The sequence below is a fragment of the Zootoca vivipara genome, chromosome 5, assembly GCF_965207765.1.
Source record: "Zootoca vivipara chromosome 5, rZooViv2.hap1.1, whole genome shotgun sequence".
Taxonomy (NCBI): domain Eukaryota; kingdom Metazoa; phylum Chordata; class Lepidosauria; order Squamata; family Lacertidae; genus Zootoca; species Zootoca vivipara.
Window position 1 is genome coordinate 52,166,274 of NC_142588.1, and position 23,554 is coordinate 52,189,827.

General features: G+C 41.2%; 2 protein-coding genes across 5 annotated transcripts in view; one reads left to right on the forward strand and one right to left on the reverse strand.

Moving 5' to 3' along the window:
• CFAP43 (cilia and flagella associated protein 43) overlaps window positions 1-19,466 on the forward strand; it is a 52,957-nt gene extending 33,491 nt beyond the window's left edge. For all 3 annotated transcript variants that reach the window (XM_060274723.2, XM_088670640.1, XM_035134003.3), the window contains 16 exons: window positions 920-1,126; window positions 2,571-2,777; window positions 3,312-3,401; window positions 3,503-3,583; window positions 5,125-5,250; window positions 7,161-7,280; window positions 7,369-7,476; window positions 12,178-12,264; window positions 13,764-13,852; window positions 14,782-14,989; window positions 15,703-15,815; window positions 16,264-16,423; window positions 16,749-16,913; window positions 17,313-17,393; window positions 18,423-18,576; window positions 19,097-19,466. In XM_060274723.2, coding sequence (XP_060130706.2) covers window positions 920-1,126; window positions 2,571-2,777; window positions 3,312-3,401; window positions 3,503-3,583; window positions 5,125-5,250; window positions 7,161-7,280; window positions 7,369-7,476; window positions 12,178-12,264; window positions 13,764-13,852; window positions 14,782-14,989; window positions 15,703-15,815; window positions 16,264-16,423; window positions 16,749-16,913; window positions 17,313-17,393; window positions 18,423-18,576; window positions 19,097-19,272 — 2,172 coding nt within the window. In that variant the 3' untranslated portion in view covers window positions 19,273-19,466. The remainder of the gene's footprint in view (window positions 1-919; window positions 1,127-2,570; window positions 2,778-3,311; window positions 3,402-3,502; window positions 3,584-5,124; window positions 5,251-7,160; window positions 7,281-7,368; window positions 7,477-12,177; window positions 12,265-13,763; window positions 13,853-14,781; window positions 14,990-15,702; window positions 15,816-16,263; window positions 16,424-16,748; window positions 16,914-17,312; window positions 17,394-18,422; window positions 18,577-19,096) is intronic.
• A 646-nt stretch (window positions 19,467-20,112) lies between these two features.
• SFR1 (SWI5 dependent homologous recombination repair protein 1) lies at window positions 20,113-23,121 on the reverse strand. Of its 2 annotated transcripts, none has more exons than XM_035133490.3 (4): window positions 22,879-23,121; window positions 22,295-22,416; window positions 21,444-21,854; window positions 20,113-20,441 (listed from the first exon to the last, which is right to left on the reverse strand). In XM_035133490.3, the coding sequence occupies exons 2-4, from the start codon at window positions 22,394-22,396 to the stop codon at window positions 20,250-20,252; spliced, it is 705 nt and encodes a 234-aa protein (XP_034989381.1). In that variant the 5' UTR covers window positions 22,397-22,416; window positions 22,879-23,121; the 3' UTR covers window positions 20,113-20,249. The 2 variants fall into 2 exon arrangements, with proteins under 2 accessions (XP_034989381.1, XP_088526767.1); XM_088670641.1 differs by lacking the exon at window positions 22,879-23,121 and adding an exon at window positions 22,722-22,871.
• Between the last annotated feature and the right edge of the window lie 433 nt (window positions 23,122-23,554).

Sequence of the window (23,554 nt, forward strand, 5' to 3'; positions counted from 1 at the left end):
CATCTGTGATGGGCACTCTAGATCAAAACAGTGGGATGGAAGAGAGTAGGACTATTGTCCTGATCAGAATCTCTTCCTCCCTCCACCGTCCCCTCTGGCAGCTCCTTTGTGCATGAGAGCTTTCCTCCAAATAAAAATATCAGTTGGGGCTGGGGGCATCCAGGTCAGAACTGTGGAAGTGGGGCCAAAGGGTTAAAATAAATCTCCCCCATTCTATAGCCCTAATTCAGATCAGGGGCCCCTGCAGCTCCCATTTACTTTCTGAAAATTCGTGCAGAGAGTCATTGAATGAGAAATGTCATTTCTGTTTGAGGCCAAAGGCGCAACGTATACTATTATTAAGGATTCACTGTTCATCTCCAGAATTCCTCTTCATTATACCCTTCCTGTACTTCTGCTTTTCCCATCCCCAAGCACAAAGAACTCTAAATTAGACAACTGAGGCTAGTAGCAAACACCTGTAATCTGAGGCATGCATCTAATGAAGTAAGCTTGTCAAATACTCCTGAGCTATGTAAACTAATCAAATTTCCACAAACATTGGTTTTTTATTCTATCATTGGCTTTCTTTCTTTCTTTCTTTCTTTCTTTCTTTCTTTCTTTCTTTCTTTCTTTCTTTCTTTCTTTCTTTCTTTCTTCCATGAGACTCAAGAGAGGCTCCAGCGAATCCCCCATCCAAGCACTCACCAGACCCAGACATGCTTTGCTTCAAAATGTTTGCTTGCCATGTGCCTTCAGGCGATGATGCCCTGTTCATTTTGTTTTCAGGCGCTCACATTGCATATATGTATATTTTAATCTGAAATAAATGGAATTGTTTCATGCCAAATTCTCGGATATGTGTTCTGTAGGATCCATTTGATTTTGGCACCATGTGTTCAATTGTTCTAAGCTGCTGCGTTCTTTTATACATATCTAGCTTCGAAGGCAAATCGTTGAATTTGAATCTCAACCTTCAGTCATTGAAGGGGAAAGGACAGAGGAAGGGGAGAAGCAGGAAGAAGAAAAAGTAGATGCTCTGGTGGGGAGCATGAGTTCACTTTATGGTGGAAATACATCAACTTTATACCACCAGCTAGAAGTGCACACTCGAGAGGAGAAGATTAACCAAATTCTATTGCTACGGGTAACTTTTTCATAGATGTTTTTCTATTATTTCATTAACTATAGTCAAAACTGCTCTTCAGTATCCTCTAATGGGATAGGGTTTTTTTGCTGCAAAACTGTTCATACTATCTTATTCCTTTGGAATTTTGATCCTTCATTTACTCGCTTTTTATAAAAGGGAATGACAGAATACAGGCCACATAAGCAACAAATGTGTCTGCCCATTCTAACAGATTTAACTCTGAACCTGTCAATTGCTCGGAACATGCTAGAATCCAAATGATATTTTAAGTCAGTTAATAGGATTGATTAAGGAGAGTCCATCTTTGATACAAGGACTGAAGAAGATTGTCTTCTAGCTATGGTAGTTCTAGGATTCTATTCAAAGGATAGTATAGTATCCTTTGAAAGTAAGTAAATATGAAATCCCTTGTCAGCTGAAATTTATGTGGCATTTGAATGAGCTCTATCTATCTAATAACCCATCTTTTCTCCAGGGAGCTCAAGGTGCATACATGGTTCTCCCCCTCCCTATAATTAATCCCCACATCAACCCTTTGCAGTAGGATAGGCTGAGAGGCAGTGACTGGCCCAAGATCACCCAGTGAGCTTCATGGCTGAGTGGAGTGAAGGCTCCTGCCTGATATCTACAGGCAGGGAGTTCCAAAGTGTAGGGACTGCCTCACTAAAAGAGTGATTTCTTACAAGTGCCGAACAAATACTATGTGCCACCTGTAACAGTGCTAGTCCCATAGACTGAAACAGTTGAGTGGGCATGCTGTTAGGAAATACTTTTATTACCACATTTGTTCCAGCATATAAAACAAAGCTGACATTCTTTGTTGAATCAACCTCTGTTGGGAATTATGCAAGATTCGCTTTTGAGTGTGTATTACAGTGGTACCTCTGGTTACAAACGCTTCTGGTTACGAGCTCCGCTAACCTGGAATTAGCTGCTCCTGGTTGTCCCAGGATGCGAACATGGCTGGGGTATAAATAATAATAATTTGTTGTTGTTGTTGTTGTTGTGAACGGAAATCGCGCACCGGAGGCCCCATTAGCGAAAGCGCACCTCAGGATAAGAACGGTTTCAGCTTAAGAACAGACCTCCGGAACGAATTACGTTCGTAACCAGAGGTACCACTGTATAGGGATTATGCACTGCCCAGGACTTTAGAAAGAATTTTGAATTTTAATTCAAGAAAAATACAACCTACAAGTTTCATCTTGGTTCATAACGTATTGGTCTGTATGAGGGGAGGGGAAGGAAGGACACCTGGTGGTCCAGAGCAGCCCAAATTTGTAAGGTTAAAGTTTCTACTCTGAAACTTCCATCTTCCTCCATCTAATGATGCCAGCAGAAGACCTAAGCAAAGACCCCAGAGACAAGTGTTCAAAGGTGCTGTCAGTCATACTACATACCTTTTGCAGTATTGATGCCATCTTCTTACCTGTTATTTCAGAACATCATTTACAATGTCAAGAGTCATTTCAATAAGGAGTTTGATGCAGTCATCCGAATGAAAGACCTAGAAATTGTACGTGTGCAAGAAAGAAATGTTAGGATCGCAGAGATCCTGATGCAGCTGGAGCTCAAAGAAGAAATTTGGGTGCCAGTTCTTTCCGAGAAAGAGAAGCCAGATCAAGCACTGATCATTCAGGACTCAGAGGTCGAGTATACAAAATCCAGATCTTTCTTGCCTTGAACACTAAGAGTGCATGTGTCACCTGGGGAGCTGCATCCCTTCAAAGAGGATTGCACACATCTGGTGACATTTGTCATGGCATGTACTTTGGCCCTAGTATTCCCAGGCAGGCAGATGGGGTTACTTGCTTGAATGCAGGGGTGGGGAACAGGGTCCAGATGCAGGCTGGATCCTGAGCTCCCCCAGCAGGCTGCTTGGACAGATGGGTGGGTCTGCCCAATTGGCAACTCAGTGTGTAGTCAATCCCAACAAGGCTTGAAGCACTGATCAGCTGGCTTGAGGTTCTGCTTCAACATTGTGACCCTGGAGATGCACCCCTTACTCTAGAATATGGATATTTTAGGGTATAGACTCTACAAGGCCGTGAGAGAGTGCAGTATTGCTGTTGAAAAGGGATGCTAAGAAAATGACTGGTATTTAGCAGGTAGGGCGGGGACTGTGAATTCTCAGACAGCCTATTTGCTGAAAAAGCTGGATCTGAACCTTTTGTCTTCACAGATCAAAGTGGAAAAGTACTTGACCCCATTGCAGAAAGCAAAAGAAAAAATTATGTCTAGAGTTAACTATAAACGACGTCTTGCTGCTCAGGTAGTTTGGTGACAACAGGGCTTTATTTTCTACACTTTTCACTTCTTTCATCTCATGCTCCATTTCTACATTGTTATGTCTTATTTTGTTCTTGCTTTCAGGAGGACAATGCGAGAGAGCGTGGCCTTATGGACATGATGAATGGAGTCCTTGAAATAAAAAAGGAAGATATTTTAAAGAAGGTGAGTCCTGTTTTTATCGACTCATAGCTAAAGTAAGACTTCACATGACAACAAATAAATATAGCATTAATCTCATAGAGAGAGACCTCAAACACTTGTTCTAGGAAACTGATATCATTCAGCACTAAAAATAGCCCTTAAGTTAAGTTAAGCAGTGCTTAGATAGGTGGCCACCATGGAACTACAGTGGTACCTCGACTTACGAAGGCGATCCGTTCTGTGGCGCTCTTCGTAAGTCGAAACCTTCGGATGTTGAAGCATCCATTTTGCCACTGTACACATATATCATGCTACCTTGGGTTCTATGACTGAAAAAGGTAGGGTGTAATTGTAAGAAAGTAAACAATAAAAATAGATTGGAGAGGTAGTTATGACTCTCTGGCTGGGCTTCCCCCCTGTGGCATGATAGTGGATTAACTCCACTCAACACAGTATGCCCCAAGAACTCTCCACCCATGTCTTTTGTAATGAAATGTCACTTGTGTCCAGACTCAGACTGTGTGTGGGGAAAGTCCCTTTCACTTCAGGTAGCGGCAATAAGGCAAGTTTTTCCTATAACTGGATGCACAAGGCATCCCCAGTTGTCTCTCCCCCCCCCCCCCGCCAAGTAATCGAAGTGTACGTAAGGGCAGAACAATAACCTCCATGGCATGCAACTAACAAAATAATAATAATAATAATAATAATAATAATAATAATAATAATAATTTATTATTTATACATTTATTTCCCCAGGTTTCCCCAGCCACTTTGGGCGGCTTCTAACCGAATATTAAAAACAGTACAGCATCAAACATTAAAAACTTTCCTAAACAGGGCCGCCTTCAGTTGTCTTCTAAAAGTAAAATGGTTGCTTATTGCCTTGACATCTGCTGGGAGGGCGTTCCACAGGGTGGGTGCCACTACTGCGAAGGCCCTCTGTCTGGTTCCCTGTAACGTCACTTCTCACAATGAGGGAATCGCCAGAAGGCCCTCGGTGCTGGACCTCAATAGATCAAGGACCCCATATTTCACATTCCCATACTTTTACAGGAAACCAGATATGTTGGTGTAACATGTGCACTAGGGACATAGGTAGGCTTGATAACAATGAAAATGACTTTGAAGAGGCAAAATGCTTCCACTTTTGATCATAAACCAACCAGAATTTCCTGTGACACCTGAACCTGGAAAACTGTGGTTCATTTAAACTATGGTGAGAACGAACCAGGATCCAAGTGAGGTTTCAAAACCTTGGTTTCCCCCCTCAAATTGTAGTATAATCTAACCAGAGATCCCTGAGTTCACACACATGGGAGAGTATTGTTAGTTTAAAATTAAAAGAAGCAGGTTTCAGTCTCCTTGAGGGTGCAGTATAGTGGAGAGGAACTGTGCAAACCTCATGCCTACACAGCAGCAGTTCATTGATCTTTTCCATCATGATATTGAGTGTCACCAGAAAGTAACATTCTGAAATTCAAGGTATAAATCCTTTAAGCATTATAATGTTAGTAAATATCCAGTGCTGTTTTTGAATCTCTCTCCCCCTTTTATATATTCAGGAGATTCCAGCACCTGCTTTTACAGTAAAACCAGAAGGACTGTGGAATGAAGAGGAGATAAAACAATATAAAGAATATGAGAAGAAAGTTAAGGAACTGAATGAAGAGAGAGAGAAACACAGAAAGGTAAACAGAAATAAGATGAGAAGGAGGATTATCAAGGTTAGGTAAAGGGTCCCCTGACCATTAGGTCCAATCGTGACCGACTCTGGGGTTGCGGCGCTCATCTTGTGTTATTGGCCGAGGGAACCGGCATACAGCTTCCAGGTCATGTGGCCAGCATGGCAAAGCCGCTTCTGGCGAACCAGAGCAGCACACGGAAACACTGTTTACCTTCCCGCTTGGAGCAGTACCTATTTTTCTACTTGCACTTTGACATGCTTTCAAACCGCTAGGTTGACAGGAGCTGGGACCGAGCAACAGGAGCTCACCCCGTCACAGGGATTTGAACCGCTGACCTTCTGATCGGCAAGCCCCAGGGCTCTATGCACCACCTGTGTCCCCTTTATCAAGGTTATCAGCCTTTGAAAAGTATTTCTACCTACTTTAGATAAATTCAAATCTAGTATGATTAGCTTGAAAGTTTCTTTGATGAGGCAAAATGAAAATGTAAACCCTAACTAGCTTTCCAAGAATTTGGTATAGTCATGTTGTTAAAAACTACCGTATTTTTCGCTCCATAAGACACACTTTTTTCCTCCTTAAAAAGTAAGGAGAAATGTCTGTGCGTCTTATGGAGCGAATGTGTGGTCCCTGGAGCCAAATTGCCCAGGGGCGAAAAGCAGATAGTGCTTCTTCTTTTTTTAGAAAGAGCTAAAGGCTAACAAGAGGGAAAGAGGAAGCCGCTCAGCAGCTGATTGCAAGAGATCGGGGAGGGAGATAAGGGATGCTCGCTCACTAGTGTCCCCGCCCCCTTGCCCATGCCTCCATTGTTGAATGTTCTGCAGAGGGAGGTTGTTTGCTTCCCCAGCAACATGTGACTGGCTGATTGGATTATCTGGCTGATTAGATTATCAGAAGCTGCAGAACTGTGAGTTGAACAGGATTTCTTCCCTTTGCAAAGTAAACTCAACAACTTTGAGCTGATCCTTTAAAATGGGGCTTTTCCTCTTTGCAAAAGAAGCTGCACAACTTGAGCTGATCCCCCCCCAAAACGGGACTTTTCCCCTTTCCTCCTCGGAAAACTAAGTGCTTCCTATGGTCAGGTGCGTCTTATGGGGCGAAAAATACTGTATCTTGTCAGTTTTTTTACTCAGATTGTAATTGAACAGAGTGAATAATTAGTTATAAGCACCACAGTATTAGATGAGCAAGAAAAATAACAATCTTTGCCTTGCAATTTTAGATTGAGAAAATCAAGTTGCTATTCATGGCCTGTTTTCACAACTGGACAATTCACATTAAAATTAACTCACTGGAAGTGAACAAGTCTTAATGTAGTGAAGTTCTCAAGTCAGCTGGGATGACCAAGAAACCTCATATTGCTTGACTTGAATATTTCAAAGGAACAAGTAATGTTGTGAAATAGGCCTAGAACTAAAGAAAATTTCAATCAAAATATATGGCATGGGATATATTTAGGTTATTGGTAACCTGGATAGAGAATACATTAATCACATCAGAAATGGGCATATTTAAGCCAAACTGAGGCTGCTGAAAACACTAGCCTTTGAAAACTGGAGACAGTTGTCAGCTAGATCCACTGGCTACCTTTCTCCATCAATCTGGGTTTTTCCCCTGGTTATCACCTCTTTATTAGTTAATTATTTTTGTTCATTCCCCACCCCGGGCTAATTACCTGCTAAATGACTAAGACGATAAGAGAGGATGCCATGTGTTTCAAACCTGATTATTGCTGGGCTTGTTCTTACAATCTCAAATTGAACATCTCAAATTTTACATGCTTTAAAAACAAAGTATCAGATTTTAAAAGAAGCACAAACAAAAGAAGCACAAACAAAAAGTTCATTGAGCCGCAATCTTTCGTATAATCTGTATTCAAACACAGCACCTCCCCCTCCCCTTTCCTCCCTTAGATTCTGGACACTGAATTGAGGAAACTTCAAAGTTCTATTCAGGAAACTACACAATCCTTTGATGAAATTGTGACAAGGCTCTTTGAGAAAAAAGTCAACTCAGAAATGGTTATATACCAGGTGAGCGTCTGCATGTATTCACCACTGCTACTTCCTTACAAACTTAGAAACTATAGTCTGACTGTTCCTTTTTGAAACCTTTTCCCAGGAAGAACTCAAAATAACTAACCTCCTTTACTCACTACTTTTGGATGAAGAGCTGAGCTCAAGAGAAGCTGGGCTCCATCACTACCTTAATAAAAAGAGGAAGGAAAAGGTAAAAATAATTTTTGGAATTTGACCAACACTCTACATTAATTCTCTCTAAAAATCTCTCCTCTAACTGAATAAACCACCAAATACATAAGATATCCCTGGTACGTAAAAGGTAAGGTAAAATGTAAAGGACCCCTGGACAGTTAAGTCCAGTCAAAGTTGACTGTGGGGCTGCGGCGCTCATCTCACTTCAGTCCAAGGGAGCCGGCGCTTGTCCACAGACAGCTTTCCAAGTCATGTGGCCAGCATGACTAAACCACTTCTGACACAATGTAACACCTTGATGGAAGCCAAAGCACTCGGAAATGCTGTTCACCTTCCTGCCACAGCAGTATCTATTTATCTACTTGCACTGCTGTGCTTTTGAACAGCTAGGTTGGCAGAAGCTGGGACAGAGCAACGGGAGCTCACCCCGTTGCACTGATTTGAACTGCTGACCTTCTGATCAGCAAGCGCAAGAGGCTCAGTTTTTTAGACCACAGCACCACCCGTGTCCCTTTTTTATCCCTGGTGCTGTGCATGTTACACCCTCCTGCTATCTGTTGATGGCAATTTAGTACAGTAGTACCTCGGTTTACAAACAGTCCTGTTTACGAACGCCTCTGTTTACGAATGCCACGGACCCAGAAGTGTTTACATCCGAGTTCCGTGGCGCAAGGGCGTACCCACCATGCGGCAAGTTAGGGCAGCTGCCCTACTCTAGAAGCAGAGCTGGTGGGCAGAGGCGGAGCACAGCCCGGCGGAGCGCGAGTTCGCCATTCCCGCCGCACCGCGCCGCACCCTCCCTCCAGCTCCCTGGCGCGCCCTCAGGCAAGGCCAAGCGCGGCGGGGAACCAGGGAGCGCGGCGCGGTGGGCGGGAACGCCGAACTCGCGCTCCGCTGGGCTGGGCTCCGCCTCCGCCCACCAGCCCTGCTGCTAGGGAGGGGCACAGCCCGGCGTAGCGCGAGTTCGCCGTTCCCGCCCGCCGCGCTGCGCCCTCCCTCCAGCTCCCCGTCGCGCCCTCTGGCAAGGCCAAGCGCGGCGGGGAACCAGAGAGCGCGGCGCGGCGGGCAGGAACGCTGAACTCGCGCTCCGCTGGGCTGGGCTCCGCCTCCGCCCACCAGCCCTGCTGCTAGGGAGGGGCACAGCCCGGCGGAGCGCGAGTTCGCCGTTCCCGCCCGCCGCGCTGCGCCCTCCCTCCAGCTCCCCGTCGCGCCCTCTGGCAAGGCCAAGCGCGGCGGGGAACCAGAGAGCGCGGCGCGGCGGGCGGGAACGCTGAACTCGCGCTCCGCTGGGCTGGGCTCCGCCTCCGCCCACCAGCCCTGCTTCTAGGGAGGGGCACAGCCCGGCGGAGCGCGAGTTCGCTGTTCCCGCCCACTTTGTGGCCCCTCCCCTTCCGTGCCTTGGCCCCTCCCCTTGCCCCCCCCAGTTTTGATCCTGGGTACGCCCATGCCGTGGCGTTGGATGCGCAGATCTGATCTGCGCAGCGTGTGCGTGCACAGAAGCGCTCTATCAGTGCTTCACGCACGCGCAAAGCTTGCCTTTGGGGAGTGAATGCCTCCGTTTACGAACGCCTCCATGGAACGGATCACGTTTGTAAACCGAGGTTCCACTGTATCTGTGTGAGCATAGAAATACTGTTAAAGAATGTCTGTTAACAGTTAACACTGTTAAAGATGAAGGCGCTAGTAAATGAGTTCTTCCAAAACAATCTGTCAGATGAGATGGAATTATCAACGATCTGCGACGCAAGCAAGGCCTATTTCAGGGGAATGTATATTCAGCAAAAAGGTAGAATGAAAAAGGAAAAGGCAGAAAAATTGGAAAAAATAAAGAAAGAGATTGAGATGAAAGAGGTTGAATTAGGGAAAAAACCAAAAGATATTAAATTAATAACACAGATAAAATTTTTACAAAATAATTTGAAACAATTGATGGATGAGGAAATAGAGAATAGAATTAAATGGGCCAAACAAAGAGTTTTTGAGTACGGTGGCAAAACAGGGAAGTCATTGGCTTGGCAACTCAAGACAAAACAAAGCGAAAGGTTAATTACATCAATAAAGGAAGGGGGAAAGAGATGGACTAATGTGGAGGATATTGAAAAATGTTTTGTTAAGTATTATATAAAATTATATAAGGGGAAAGATTTGAGTAAGAGCAAATTGGAAGAATATTTTAATAATCATAACGGGATTGGTATGAATATGGAAGAAAAAGAAATGTTAAACAAGTTGGTGTCGAGACAGGAAATAGAGGAGGCCATAGCCAAACTTAAATCAGGGAAATCGCCTTGAACAGACGGCCTTTCCGGCAAGCATTATAAGATCTTTAAAAATGAGTTGATAGAGGTGTACCAGAAATTAGCAAATGAGGTTCTTGGGAAGGGCAATACCTAAAACATGGCAAGAAACATTTATAACCTTAATCCCGAAAGAAAGAGGGGTGAAGGAAGATATGGGGAATTTTAGACCAATTTCCTTGTTGAATATTCATTATAAAATATTTGCGGAGATATTAGCAAATAGAATTAAAGGGTTATTGAACAGAGCGGTAGGATGTGAACAGCAAGGATTTTTGCCTAAAAGAGGAATGCAAAATAATATTAGAATTATTCTAAATTTATTAGAATATATTGATTGGAGTCCCAGTAAAAAAAGTAGCATTTGCATTCCTGGATGCTGAGAAAGCTTTCGATAAACTAAATTGGGAATTTATGAAGGGAGCGTTGAGAAAACTAGGGGTTGAAGGTAGATTTATGGAAGGAATTAATGCAATTTATAATAAGCAGGTGGCAAAATTGATCATTAATGGAAGGATTTCAGAGGAATTTGATATAACTAAAGGGACGCGTCTATCCCCGCTATTGTTTATTTGGTCCTTAGAATTCTTGATACGAGATATCAAGAATGATAAGGACTTCAAAGGAGTCAAGGTGGGAGGAAGGGAATATAGGATAAAGGCTTTCGCTGAGGATCTTGTAGTAGTGATGGAAGATCCAATAGAAACAATAAAGATTTTAGATAAGAAATTGGTAACTTAAGGGGGGGGGGACGGACCAAAATAATGACCAAAAATATGAGGAAGGTGGATTTAGAAGAACTAGGCAAAATTAAGGATTGGGAAGTGACAAATAAAGTAAAATATTTAGGGATAATAATAACACCTAATAATGTAAATTTATTTGAGGATAATTATGCCAAAATATGGATTAAAATTAAGGAGGATCTGGATAGATGGAATGGACTCAATTTGACGTTTGCGGGAAGGATATCAGCGATCAAGATGATGGTCTTACCAAAAATTTTATTCCTATTTCAAATGCTTCCCATTAGAATCAAAAAAGAGACATTTGAGACATGGAGAAAGGATCTTAGTAGGTTTATTTGGCAAAGACCTAATAGAAAAAATAAATGGTGAATATGTATTAAAATTATACCATCAGGTGGAACAATTTTGCATGAGCTGGCTACAATATCATCAAGTGCAAAGCATTTTTAAGAAACATAAAATAATTGGCTCCCTGAATAGATCGAAATTGCAGGAATTATTAATTGAAAACCCCCAAAAATCATTAGCAAAAATTTATAAATTTCTATTAGAGTGGGATATGAAAGATGAGGAGGTAAAACATGTTATGATAAAATGGGCACAGGATGTGGGAAGAGTAATATATAGTAGCCAGTGGGACAGATTATGGAGGGTGGACATCAATTTTACAGCTTGTATGGGAATAAGGGAAAACATGTGGAAATTAGTATTCCGGTGGCATTTAACCCCGGTAAAATTAGCAAATATATATAAAAATGATATAGATAAATGCTGGAAATGTAATGAAAATGTAGGGCATTATTTCCACTGTTGGTGGAGCTGTAAAAGGGTTAGTAAGTTTTGGACAGAAGTTTATGAGAGCCTGAAAAATATGTTAAAATGGACATTAGAAAAGAAGCCAGAGATATTATTATTAAGCCTAATCCCTGAAAACACACTGACAGATAGAAGAAATATCCTATTGTACGCATGTGCTGTGGCCAGATTGTTGCTTGCTCAAAAATGGAAGGGAAACTAATTACCGACTATCCAAGATTGGCATATTAAATTGGTGGTTTATGAACCTAGCGAGATTAACAGCAATAGTTAGAAAAGTCCCTAAGAAAAAATGGAAAAAGGAATGGAAATATGTAGACGATTATCTTTGTAATGAGGGCATAAATTCCAGGTGGGTGATTTGCTTTGATTAAGTTCGCACAAGTTTATTGGATTTATTATGTATATAGGAAGAAATTGAGATATGAAATAAGGAATTTAATGTGCAAGGGGAAAGCATAGTTGATTTCATTTGTAAGTAGGGAACTGATATGGAGTTCTGGGAAGTTTATTGTGTTTTTATGTTTGTTTGTTATTTTCTTTTTTCCTTTTTTTTCTTTTTCTATTTTTTCTGTTTGTATTATAAGTTTTGTTAATTTTTTGCATTATAAGTTTGTTTAATTTTGTATAAATTGGATTTTGTATCTGCGTTGTGTTGTGTTGGTTTATGTTGATCTATATTGATTTTATGTTTGGTATTAAATAAATATACTTTTAATATTAAAAAAAAAGAATGTCTTGAGTTTCAAGGACAAGGGGCTATTTTTTTCTGGGAACGGTTGTATGTACATTATTGCTCACTTGACTTTTTCTGTTCCAAAAGTAATTTCAATCATACCTACTTTTTTGGTGTAGTTAATTTCTCATGAAGCAGTTAAGACATCCAGAGCAGAAGTGGACGCCTACAGAGAAGCCTATGACATCTTATTTGTTGAAGACAAAGTAAGAACCTTAAAACCAGACCTCCAAACTGTTCAGCTGAAGCTGTAAGATTAATACTCACAAACTGTTGAGATTACTTGGACTAAACTAATTTTACATTCAAGTAATCCAACTCAAGTTGTCAGTCACATGTAGATGTTCCATTCCTATGTAGAAATGGACTGTTTTATAAGCAGTACTAGTGTTTTGATACTAAACTGTCATTGTAATATTTTGTGAGTAAATGGAAATAAATATGCCTAGATATTTGTGAAAAAAATTCATGAACTAGGATCCAAATAGCTAGAGATTACATGGTCTTCTGAATGGTTTCCACCTGATATTTCTTCTTATTCTCTCCACCATTCTTTCCTTAAGACTTTATTTATTTATAAAGCACCACCAGTGTACATACCTCTGGTTACAGACACTTCAGGTTGCATCTTTTCGGGTTGCGCACCGTGTGAACCCGGAAGTACCCGAACGGGTTACTTCTAGGTTTCGGCGCTTGTGCATGCACAGAAGTGCTAAATCGCGCTTTGCGCAGAAGCACCGAATCGCAACCCGTGCGTGCAGGCGCGGCACTGCGGGTCGCAAATGCTGTGGGTTGCAAATGTGCCTCCCGCACAGATCACGTTCACAACCTGACCGTCCACTGTATTTGACATTCTAAAATGTGTAAGAGGACAGCTACCTATTTGTTTTTTGTTTGTTTTTAATTAAGCTTGCTGTTATAAAAATGAAATATGAGGGCAATGTTGGCCTGATATATATGAAATAAAGTGTCGAAATTATGCCTCTTCCCTACACTTTAACTGACTCATAACTGAGCTCAGGATTTGGGCACTGCTTCAGACTGATAGCAAGGTAAAGGTGAACAGTTAGCCTTGCTTTATGCCAGCCAGCACCTGGGCCTCAGGTTCCCCACATCTTGTTTATAGTGTATTGCAAAGCTGCCTTGGTGAATGTCTAGATTCTGTTAATAAAAGTATAAAGGTAAAGGGACCCCTGACCATTAGGTCCAGTCGTGACCGACTCTGGGGTTGCGGCGCTCATCTCGCGTTATTGGCCAAGGGAGCCGGTGTACAGCTTCCAGGTCATGTGGCCAGCTTGACAAAGCCGCTTCTGGCGAACCAGAGCAGTACACGGAAACACCGTTTACCTTCATGCTGTAGTGGTACCTATTTATCTACTTGCACTTTGATGTGCTTTTGAACTGCTAGGTTGGCAGGAGCAGGGACCGAGCAACAGGAGCTCACCCCGTTGCGGGGATTCGAACCGCCAACCTTCTGATTGGCAAGCCCTAGGCTCTGTGGTTTAACCCACAGCGCCACCCGTGTCCCTAATAACACTATATATTCTACTAAAAAGTCAGCTTCTGTACTTTGCAACTATATCTATGCAGGTTCTCAACTCCTTCAGTGTTTTCTGTAGATCTTTCTCAAGCAGGATGGTGCATACTAACACTGTTAACCTCAGTCCGGACTGACATAAGGTTGTGCTTTCCTCTTCACTGTTAGCTTATGGAACGTGGGTTTAGAAAGGAATTTTCAGATCTTCCCACTCATCAGATTGATCAGCTATTCAAACTCTACAAACGTCGACCAAGGTAAGTTTCCGTGTTGATCCCAACCTTTTCCTGGAGCTCTTTGTTTTTTGTTACAGTAGAAAGGAAAATACTTTTCCACGGGTAGCAGTTTTTATTAGAAACAGTATAAATTGCTTTAAAAACCAGCAAATAGAACAGGATAGCAATGAGGCCAGAACCATTATTATAAACGATCAGCTTACATTGTTCATCCTGGCAAACAAATAGTTCTTGCCTGAACTGGCACCTTTTTCCTTATTAAACTCTGTTCCTTGCAGTTTTTTCCACATTACAGCTTGCTCAACTAGTAAGACTTGAGAATCTGTGTAGCTCAGCAGTGGCTAACCTGTGACTCTGTAATATTTTCGGACTTCAACTCTTTCCAGTCCGTACAAGCATGGACAGTGGTTAGGGATTACCACTCCAGCAACTTGTTTTCAGTGGCATATTATTGTAGTTTTGAATAACTCTAAGGACCTCCTTGACTTCCCCTTTCAACTTTCCTTTTATCAGTCTCCTCATTTTGGGGAAGTTTCCTTTTTTGAAGTCAAAATGGGACTGCATTGGACTTTCTTGGTCATTGTCCACTTTCATCTATGTTAAATATGATAGGACCATGGACACTGTTCCCAGTTAGTTCAACACATACAATTTACTTCAAGTCCTGGGTGCCATTTACAATTAAGTCACTAAGCCTCAAACTATAAAGGTGAGCAATCCATACTGCCAACCCATTGCTCCATGGAAAGGAATGTAGGCTCTACTGCTGGTCAATATGTGGAACTGTAAAAGGAAGCAAGTAAACAAGAAGGTAGCCAGTAATACCTACAAACTTCGCAAAAGAAATACAGCTAGAAACAAAGTGATCTTAATGACAAGCATACTTATTCTGAATGCATAAGCAGCCTGTGGCAGAATCCTTATTTGTCTGCTCTGTTACATGGCGGAAGGGCTCTCAGGGTGAAGGTTCCAGTGGATTCTGCTAACCCCTATGGTGAACGGCCAGGCTCTGCAGAGGCTTTAAAGGCTGCACTTGCCCATTTAATGAAAGGCATTGACGAAATGGATGAACCTGAAAACAGACCTGAGGGTGTTGACCTTCCCAACTGGGAACGTTTCTGTGAAGCTCGGCGAGCCAAGGTGGAAAGTGAACAGATGGTAGGGAAAGTTATTTGTACTGTGCTTTGAAAAATATTTTCATAGTTGAACAACATTATGGTAATCTGATCTGAACTGAATGTTATACCAAGTGTCAGAGTTCCACAATACCCACCTGGTAGGAAATGTATGGACAGGATCTAAGTGATCCCACAAGGCAAAAAGCTCCCTTTTTATTCCTCTCTAGGCTTTGTATGCAGAGAATACATGTGCCAAGTCATCAGCATCACAACATCCTAAACACTCCAATAACAGGGTGAATAACAGTGGTTTAGTATGCTATGCTCTCAAGCTATATTACAAACACACACCACTTTTAGCCCACAGGCTCCCAAAGTAGTGAGCAGCATCGCAGTACAACAAAAGATACAATAAAGTACAATGAATCAATCATCACTCAACACTTAATCACAAGATAAGGGGATGAGGATAAAAAAACCTTCCCAAGCTAATGAGCACTCAGCAATCCTACACCCCCCACACTAGAAACCTAAACAGACTACAAGAGATACTAAACATGTTTGCCTCAGTTAGAGGAATTAAGTGATAGATACTCTTACCTCTGAAAGCATCCCGAAGTATTAAGTTTAAACCATCAAAAGGGTGCAAGATGCTTGCGGTTCTGCTAAAGAAATTGGATCATGAATTCTGATTCTTGGCAAAGGAAATGTTGAGTGGTAATGTGAACATGTTCTGCCACCCTGTTTGCTTAGGTGAAGCAAAAAGCACTGATACTTGCAGAAATGCAGACTTTCCTTCAGAAGAGGACTGAAGATGATGAGAGGCTACGGAATGACATTGAGCAGGTTTTTGCTGAGCTCAATCTGTAAGCTTGCTTTTTCTTTTTGTTTACTGATATTGTGGTATTACAGCTTTAACAAAGGAAAGCTACACTGCTGTCAATTCCACTGACTCCTATTGCTTAGTTTGCTTTAAAAAATATTCTATGTGAAGGCTAACTATGTAACTAATGCCACACCTAGCTTGGTCCTTGGAAGGGTTAATACTCATTTTTAGCTACTAAGGTTCATAAGGTGCTGTTATGATTAATTCCTCCTTTAAATTCATTTTCAGGCCCAGACTAACCAGTACGCCGAGTGCTTAGACTGCAATCTTACACCCATCTTGGAGTAAACACAGTTATTTCTGAGTAGACATGTATTGGCATATACATTTGGAATATTGCTGGGAGTATTCCAAATACATTTGCCATAATGTGATTTAGAACTATATATACCAGTTACTGAAAAAGTTTTTTTCCTTTGCAATTGTAGGCTTCGAGATCAGAAGATGACATTTCAGCTAGATCTGATGGTCCAGTTTCTTTTAAAGCAAGGACAAGTAGAACTAGATGGTACCAATTTAATACCAGATTACACAGATGCTATTCTTATCAGCAGGACCATAATTGAAGAGCTGAACAGCGTAATCCGGGTAACTGGTCTTGTTTCAAAACTGAGTCTGTACAGATTTGCACTGAAATTCTAAATGGTGTATGCTGCACCCATGTAGTGTAAATGATCTCTGTGCTTTTCCCATCTTGTAGCCATTAATAGGGTAAGCCTTAATAGTGGCCGAGTGACTCAAAAGCCAACACATTTAATAAATGCACAAAAAGGACCCTTCATTGGAATGTGGCTGCAGTTTCTGTTTTCTCTCATTACATCTGGGATTTTAGAATTCCCTTCGGTAAGTTCTTTCTGAAGTAAACAATAAAGCTATATACAGAGTTAATTTCTCTCCCACCCCTCACCCCCAGGCTCAAGGAGAAAAGAAAGTTGCCAGCATGGTGGAAAGCAAAGATTTCCGTAAAGGGATATTCCAGCTGGAATGGGAGCATAAAAAAATGCAGATGCAAGTGGAAGATCTGAACCAAAAGGCTCGAGATATTCAAAAGCTGAATGTTACCAAACATCATCAGATTGTAAGTTATTGCTCCACTGATTTTACTATAAATTGAACCAACTGTATGTTTCAGGAAAGTGATTTTTATTCAGTTGTTTATCACTCTTCATTAATTGGTGCATCTAAGAGTTCTACTCTATATGAAGTATGGTGTTACTCCAGTGACATCTTACCCCAGGAATGGTGTTTGTGACTGGTATTTTGTGCATGTTCATCAGTACTTCATAACTTTAGTATTGGCATGCTACCTAAGTAAGAACTACTTTGTATGAGAAACCAAAAGATTTGGGCAGTACGCACAGTCGTAACATACTATTGAAGAATACTTACAGAGGGATTCAGTTTGCATTGGGGAGCAATGTTTAATGTCTGGCACTTCAACTCTGTTAGCTTGATTTCTCTCTGCTTTTAATCCCAGTTCTTAAATGCATTAAACTATGACAGCCGAATGAATCATGAAGTCTCAGTAATGGAAGGAACACTAAATTTTCTAGATAAGGTAAGCTCCCTTTGGAAATATTGAGTGTATGGAGTGTCCTGCCTATTTGACACACCCACCTTTAGCTCAAAAGTATAAAAGCACTCTCACCATCCTTAGTTTTGGCACTACTTCCTTCTGGGTTTTGGCTAATGCCATTATGAAATAAATCCAATTTGCTTCCTTCTCTATTCTCGTCTTCACTTTTCACCATACTGACAGCTTTCTCTTCTCCTTCAGTGTACAATCACCACCACCACCCAAAAAATCTGCCCTGTCTCCTATTACTATGTGCAGTGCTGGGCATATGTTGTCCAATTGTAAAAGGATTTTCTCATGCTTTCTTCTCCAACTGCTGTATACACCTACACAGCTTTCTCTCTTCCAATTTATTTGTGTGGTATCACTTTGTGTTATACCACTATTTTTTATTAATAAATATAAAAAAATTCATCAAGATTTCAGAACAGCTTACAACAATTATATATACAATAAAACTTGTGTTTACAGTTTTCTTCATCCCCAAACTATTAAAGGGCTGCAATTCTTTCAACACTTCCATGGTAGCTATCCTCACTGGCTCCAGTAAGATTTGCTCCAGTAAGGGCATATAGGATAGGATGAATCATCTTCAATACTGAACATACATATTTCAGTTAAGTCTGTTAAAATGTGTGGGACTTAACAGGCTTTTACACAAACAATTTAGAATCCTGATCTTCCAGTTCTAAATGTTTCCCCCACTTCACCATCTTCTTATATTCCTGCTTTTCATGTGGAACTTTAAAAAATCAGGAAGCAGGAAAGTTTTTGTGAATTTCTTTAATTTTTGTGTTAAGTTTCATGCTATCAATATTGGATGTGTTTTAATGATAGTATTATTGTTGCTGTTTTATGCAATATATGAATGCAATTTACTTTGAGCTCTTATGTTAGTATGCTAAATACCCAAATCTGTTTTACCAAGGAAATAAAACTTGTTTTAGCAACTTTTCACTTAGCAGTTCTCAAGCAACTTGTATGTATGTTTGCTTATTTTCAAATGACCAGGTTCACAGGAAAAATGTACAACAATGTGAGACTGTCATGAAAGAGCTGGAGAGGCTAATCAGTGTGAAAGACATAGCAAACCGAAAACTTAGCAAGGAATTACAAGAAATGCTTGTAACTGTGTCAGAAAGGCGGCACATTAATGAGGCTACCGGTGAGTCACATTTGAAGGATTACCAGGTTATTTGATGTATTCTGATACAAAGTTTAATCCACTGTTCATATCATTTTTCTCTCCTGAACTTCATCCTACAACACTCATACCAGTGTATGTTATTAAGAGCATACAAATCAATCTTAGAATGGTGGAAAAGTAACCTGTGAATCAGGAGTGTGAGACAAGATCTTAAAGGCATCACTAATTGCCATGACACTGATAAACTGTGCCCCAATTTTTCCCAAGATTATTTTGGGTTACTTCTGTGAGGGGGGTAGTAGATTACACTACTCAATACAGCCAACTCTTGATATTCATCAGGATGCAAAGGAAATGTTTTATCAAATGCAAAACTGGAGCTAGTTCATGTTTCCATCAGCAGAATGAGAACTGTTGCAATGTTGTTCTCACAATGCTCCCCTTTAAACATATGAAGAAAGCAAATCATATGGATCAGTTTGTCAATCTGCTGCACATTCTATATGACCAGACACATTCTATTTATTTATTTTTACAGACTCAGAGCTGCTTAACCAAAGGATTTCCAAAGAGCATTATGAGGACATTGTTCAGAGACAGCAGCTTGTGGATCTTGCAAAAGCACAGGCACAGGAGTTGTCAGTCCTTCAAGCTGAAGTGGAGAGGCTGAGAATGAGAACATTCCCAGCTTTCTTTGATGTGCAAGAGTTTTAGCAAGGTGATTTGTCCACAACTAGAAGCAAAAAATTTCTCTCGTGTTAAATAAAAAAGTGGGTTTTTCCCAAGTACATTTAAGATAGCTTTAGATATTACATTGCAACTCACTCATTTTGATTATCAAAAGACATATTATTCACTATGTACCGTATTTTACAATGGAATAATAATAATAAAAAAACTATATTTTATTGTGCTTGGTGGTGGTGAAACCTTGAGGCTTGCCAGGATTCAAAGACAGTTGTCTAAAGCACAATACAAGCAGTGAGCCAAAGGTTGTGCAGTGGAGATATGAACTTTAAATATAGAAGAGTGTGAAAGAAGTAGGACTGAGTGAAAACTTCAGCTAAGATGCAGGAAAAGCACCACCTGTAGAATGGAAAGTGGATTGGCAAAATTATAGGAAAGGAGGAGCAGAGGGTTAGGAAGTTATAAACCACAACAGGGCTACTGGACTTTTAAAATTGCAGCAGTGTAAGTGTGGCAGTTGTCTTCTATTCTAACAGCAGCTTTAAGACCTAAAGCAGGGGTAGGCAACCTAGGGCCCATGGGCCAGATGCGGCCCAGTCGCCTTCTCAATGCAGCCCACGGACGGTCCGGGAATCAGTATGTTTTGACATGAGTAGAATGTGTCCTTTTATTTAAAATGCATCTCTGGGTTATTTGTGGGGCATAGGACTTCGTTCATTTCCCAAAAAAAATATAGTCCGGCCCACCACATGGTCTGGGGGATGAAAAAGGTTGGAAAAGGTTGCTGACCCCTGACCTAAAGGGACATTGAGAATCAAGGATAATGGGTTGGGGGCTGAGTTTCACATACTGATTGAACTGATCAGGTACTTTTTGCAGCAGTCTTTTAATATTTAAAAGATTCAAGGATTCACAACAGTTCAGCAATGCAGCTCAAAAACCAAATTTAAATTTTGAAAATATTTATCTTCTGATGTGTTAAGAATGAAATAGAAACACCCGTATCATGCATCTGTAAAGTCTTCTTCTGTTCTAATGTAATGTAACAGTTTATCATCTAATCCAAAATTGTCTATCAGTTGAGTGAGACTTAATTTCCTGCTATCTGTAGACAAGGATGACTGTAGCTCATATAGCATTGCTTGGGAACTGCACCGCCATTTTGATATTAGGGACCGCAACTCTGTTGGGTTATTCTGAAAGAGGAAAAGACAAAAAAGCTGAAGTTGTTTGGTAATATCACAGTATTGATTTAACAAACAAGCATACATCACGTTTGTCAAGTTCTCTCCCTTTTCCAAACCTGCAATATTTGAAAACTTAAGTGCTAGACCTCCCAACAATTCTTAAAACAAACACAAAACATTAAAAGATTATAGTGGAAAATTTACCTAAAAGAATGGCATTTAAAACTTGTGTTTTATCAATCTTTGGTATCTGGTTACTTTCCATATTGGACATTAGCCTCATTCTGCAGCATTTGTTTGAAAAACTGCTTCCTGTTTACACAGAACCATCAATGTACATAGAGGGCATTACTTGTTCTGTCAGCACAAGTACTTTTCACTGTGCAACTGAATCTCCCTTCCCATGCCCCTAAATCTCTTCTGGGTTCTCCCCCAACCCACTGGAGCAGATCTGGGGAAGGCACTTGAGGGTAAAGAAGGGGGGAGGGGGAATTCTATTACACAGAATGAAATCCTTAGGCTAGCAGAAAAAGTGCTATGGATACTGCGCAGAACTGAATCACTGAAGGCAATTGGCTTAAGTGTCCATTGATTTCAATGAGTCCACTCCAAGTATGATTAACATTAAATTATCACCTCCATAATTTTACAGAGCTAAAATGAGATATAATTTCTATTCAGGATAAGTCACAAATGAACAAAGACAGCAGGAGAGACACAAGGAATAAACAAGACTTGCACATAAGTGCATTTTTTTTGTATCAGCATCCTGTGTCTACAGTAAGTCATTTCTATGGTTGACGATAGCTATAGTGCACAATGCCAGATGGGAGCAGCATTTGGGTTAATGTAGAACTTCACTTAATTACAGAACTAGAATTAAAATAGAACTAAGGAAATATTGGAACACACATTTCCTTGCAGTACTTATTTCTAAAAGCTCTCAATAGGGCTAAAACAAAACGAACATTTTCAAGTAATTACATTTTCAAGAACATTTTAGCGTCTCACCTTTGATCTGTACATTTTGACGAGTTTAAGTCTTCGAAGAAATTCCTCCTTTTCCTGAATCTTCTTTGCTAACCTTCTCTTTTCATCCAATAGTTCCTGTTGTCCGCAATTTGTTTCTGACCGAACTTCTGGAGAGCTTTGTGTAGCTTCACTACATCCAGTATATTTCAATACACAGAGCTCTCTCTCTTGCAAAGCACTTTTCAAACACATGGTGGCATCAGGAACTTTTTCTGAATGTTCACCCTCATTTTGTGACTTAGAACATGTCTCTCCTTTAGATAAAGCCCTTCCTTCACAAGGACTACCATTGTTCTCATCGTCTATTTTAAGACGCTTTGCAACAGTGAAAACTGAATGAAAGGACCGTCTTGCTTTCTTCAATCGTTCTCTTAGAGTTGCACTCATTGGCTAGAGTGAATGTTGTATGGGAGTAGTAAGAACGAATAAGTTTTTTGTTAATAACAATGGTATATGGAAACAAAAAACAAGCTACCTGCATGAACCAATTTTTGTTGCTTTATATATGCATGCATATACATATAACAGGCAAAAACAACACCCAAATGTTATCTATTATACCAAGCTTCCTCAAACTCTGTCCTCCAGATGATTTGAGACTACGAGTCCCATCATCCCTGAGCACTGGTCCTGCTAGCTAGGGATCATGGGAGTTGTAGGCAAAAAACATCTTTGAGGGGTGAGTTTGGGGTGAGTTTCTTACTTTAAGCTTGGGGTCAAATTTTGTACCAAGATTTCTTTATCTCATTTGCAGAAATCTCCAAAGATTCAGTGACATAACACCAGTTTAGGAGCAGCTAGGAGGGAGAGACATAATAAAAGCTACACACCTGTTTCCCTGAGCTGCTGCTGCTGCTACTCTGAGCAGATGTCTCGCAGTTCTTTGGAGTGGAGCATAACAGTGTAGATTTGTTTAATACAGGCGTTTCCATTTTCAAAATGCACTCAGTTGCTGGGGATAGAAAGAAACTCAGAAGGCAGGCCTCATTTGTACATTTAAGACACCATCGTTTTTATTCCAGTCAGCCTACAATTTCTCAAAATTGGAAAACCAGGGTTAACTCAGTTTCTGAGCAACTGGGAGATATGCCAATAGCAGCTTTAATATTAAAACCTTCAATTAATTATTATTATTATGAAAGGACTCCCAGCTTCCTCAATGGCCGTTTGCCTTTGCTGGGCGGAGAGCAGTCTGACTACTGACTCCCAGAACTGACGCGAACCGTCGACTCGTCAATTGATAGCGAAACTGCCCACCGAAAACCCGCGCGCCGTCCTGGGCATCGGGGATTCCCGGTTCCGCGCAGGCGCGTCCGGTGAGAAGGAGCGAATGGGTGGGGTGGGTCTCCTCGTGGATTCGAGCGGGTAGGAACTGGAACGCGGACGGTTATGCGCAGGCACACCAACTCCTTACCTCAGAGATGATAACGTCGAGGCCGAAGAGCGGAAGAGAGGGAAAACACATCCGCTCAAAAACTCCCGCTCTGAGGGAAGCGGAGGAACCAGCAGACGATGGCAAATCTCGTCTCGCGATCTCCCGGTCCCTGCGCTCTCCTCTCAGAAAGGGGGCGGGCCGGTGTGGGGCGGAATCGCCGCCTTTTATCAAGGGGAGCTGAGCAGGAAACTCCTTTCTGTGCAGGCTTACTCGGAGGAAAGTTCTAAGGGGTTCAGTGGGGCTTACTCCCAGGAAAGTGACTGTTGGGTTACAGCGTTTCGAAGTTAAAACTCGCTTGAAACCGGCCGGGATTCCTTCTGAAGTAAACATGCGAGGGACGGCGCTGGAAGGAAATCACCTCAGAAATTAAATACGGTGTTCTATTTTTTGTTTGTAATTCGCTGGATTTTCTACAGAAAATATGAATCTGGAATAAACGGGGGGGGGCGGACGCGGACTGCCAAAAGTGTCGTTTGGATGTTGCGAAAAACTTGTATGCTTGACACACACGCACACACAACATTAAGAATCTGTCTTCTTCCCACCCTCCAGTGTTGGTTGGGTAAATTGTCCTTTTTGGAAACGTTATAACACCACAATGTTTTTTATGCAAGAACAAAGGCGAGTAGGCACAAGGATGTATAAAGTCACTGAT

Excerpts from the sequence above, each read along its gene's own strand:
- SFR1 (XM_035133490.3), bottom strand. The coding sequence starts at position 22,396 with ATGGAAACGCCTGTATTAAACAAATCTACACTGTTATGCTCCACTCCA. Across the intron at positions 21,855-22,294 it reads GCAGCAGCTCAGGGAAACAG|CCAATGAGTGCAACTCTAAG; the intron begins GTGTGTAGCTTT and ends CATTCACTCTAG. Across the intron at positions 20,442-21,443 it reads TCAAAATGTACAGATCAAAG|AATAACCCAACAGAGTTGCG; the intron begins GTGAGACGCTAA and ends TTCCTCTTTCAG.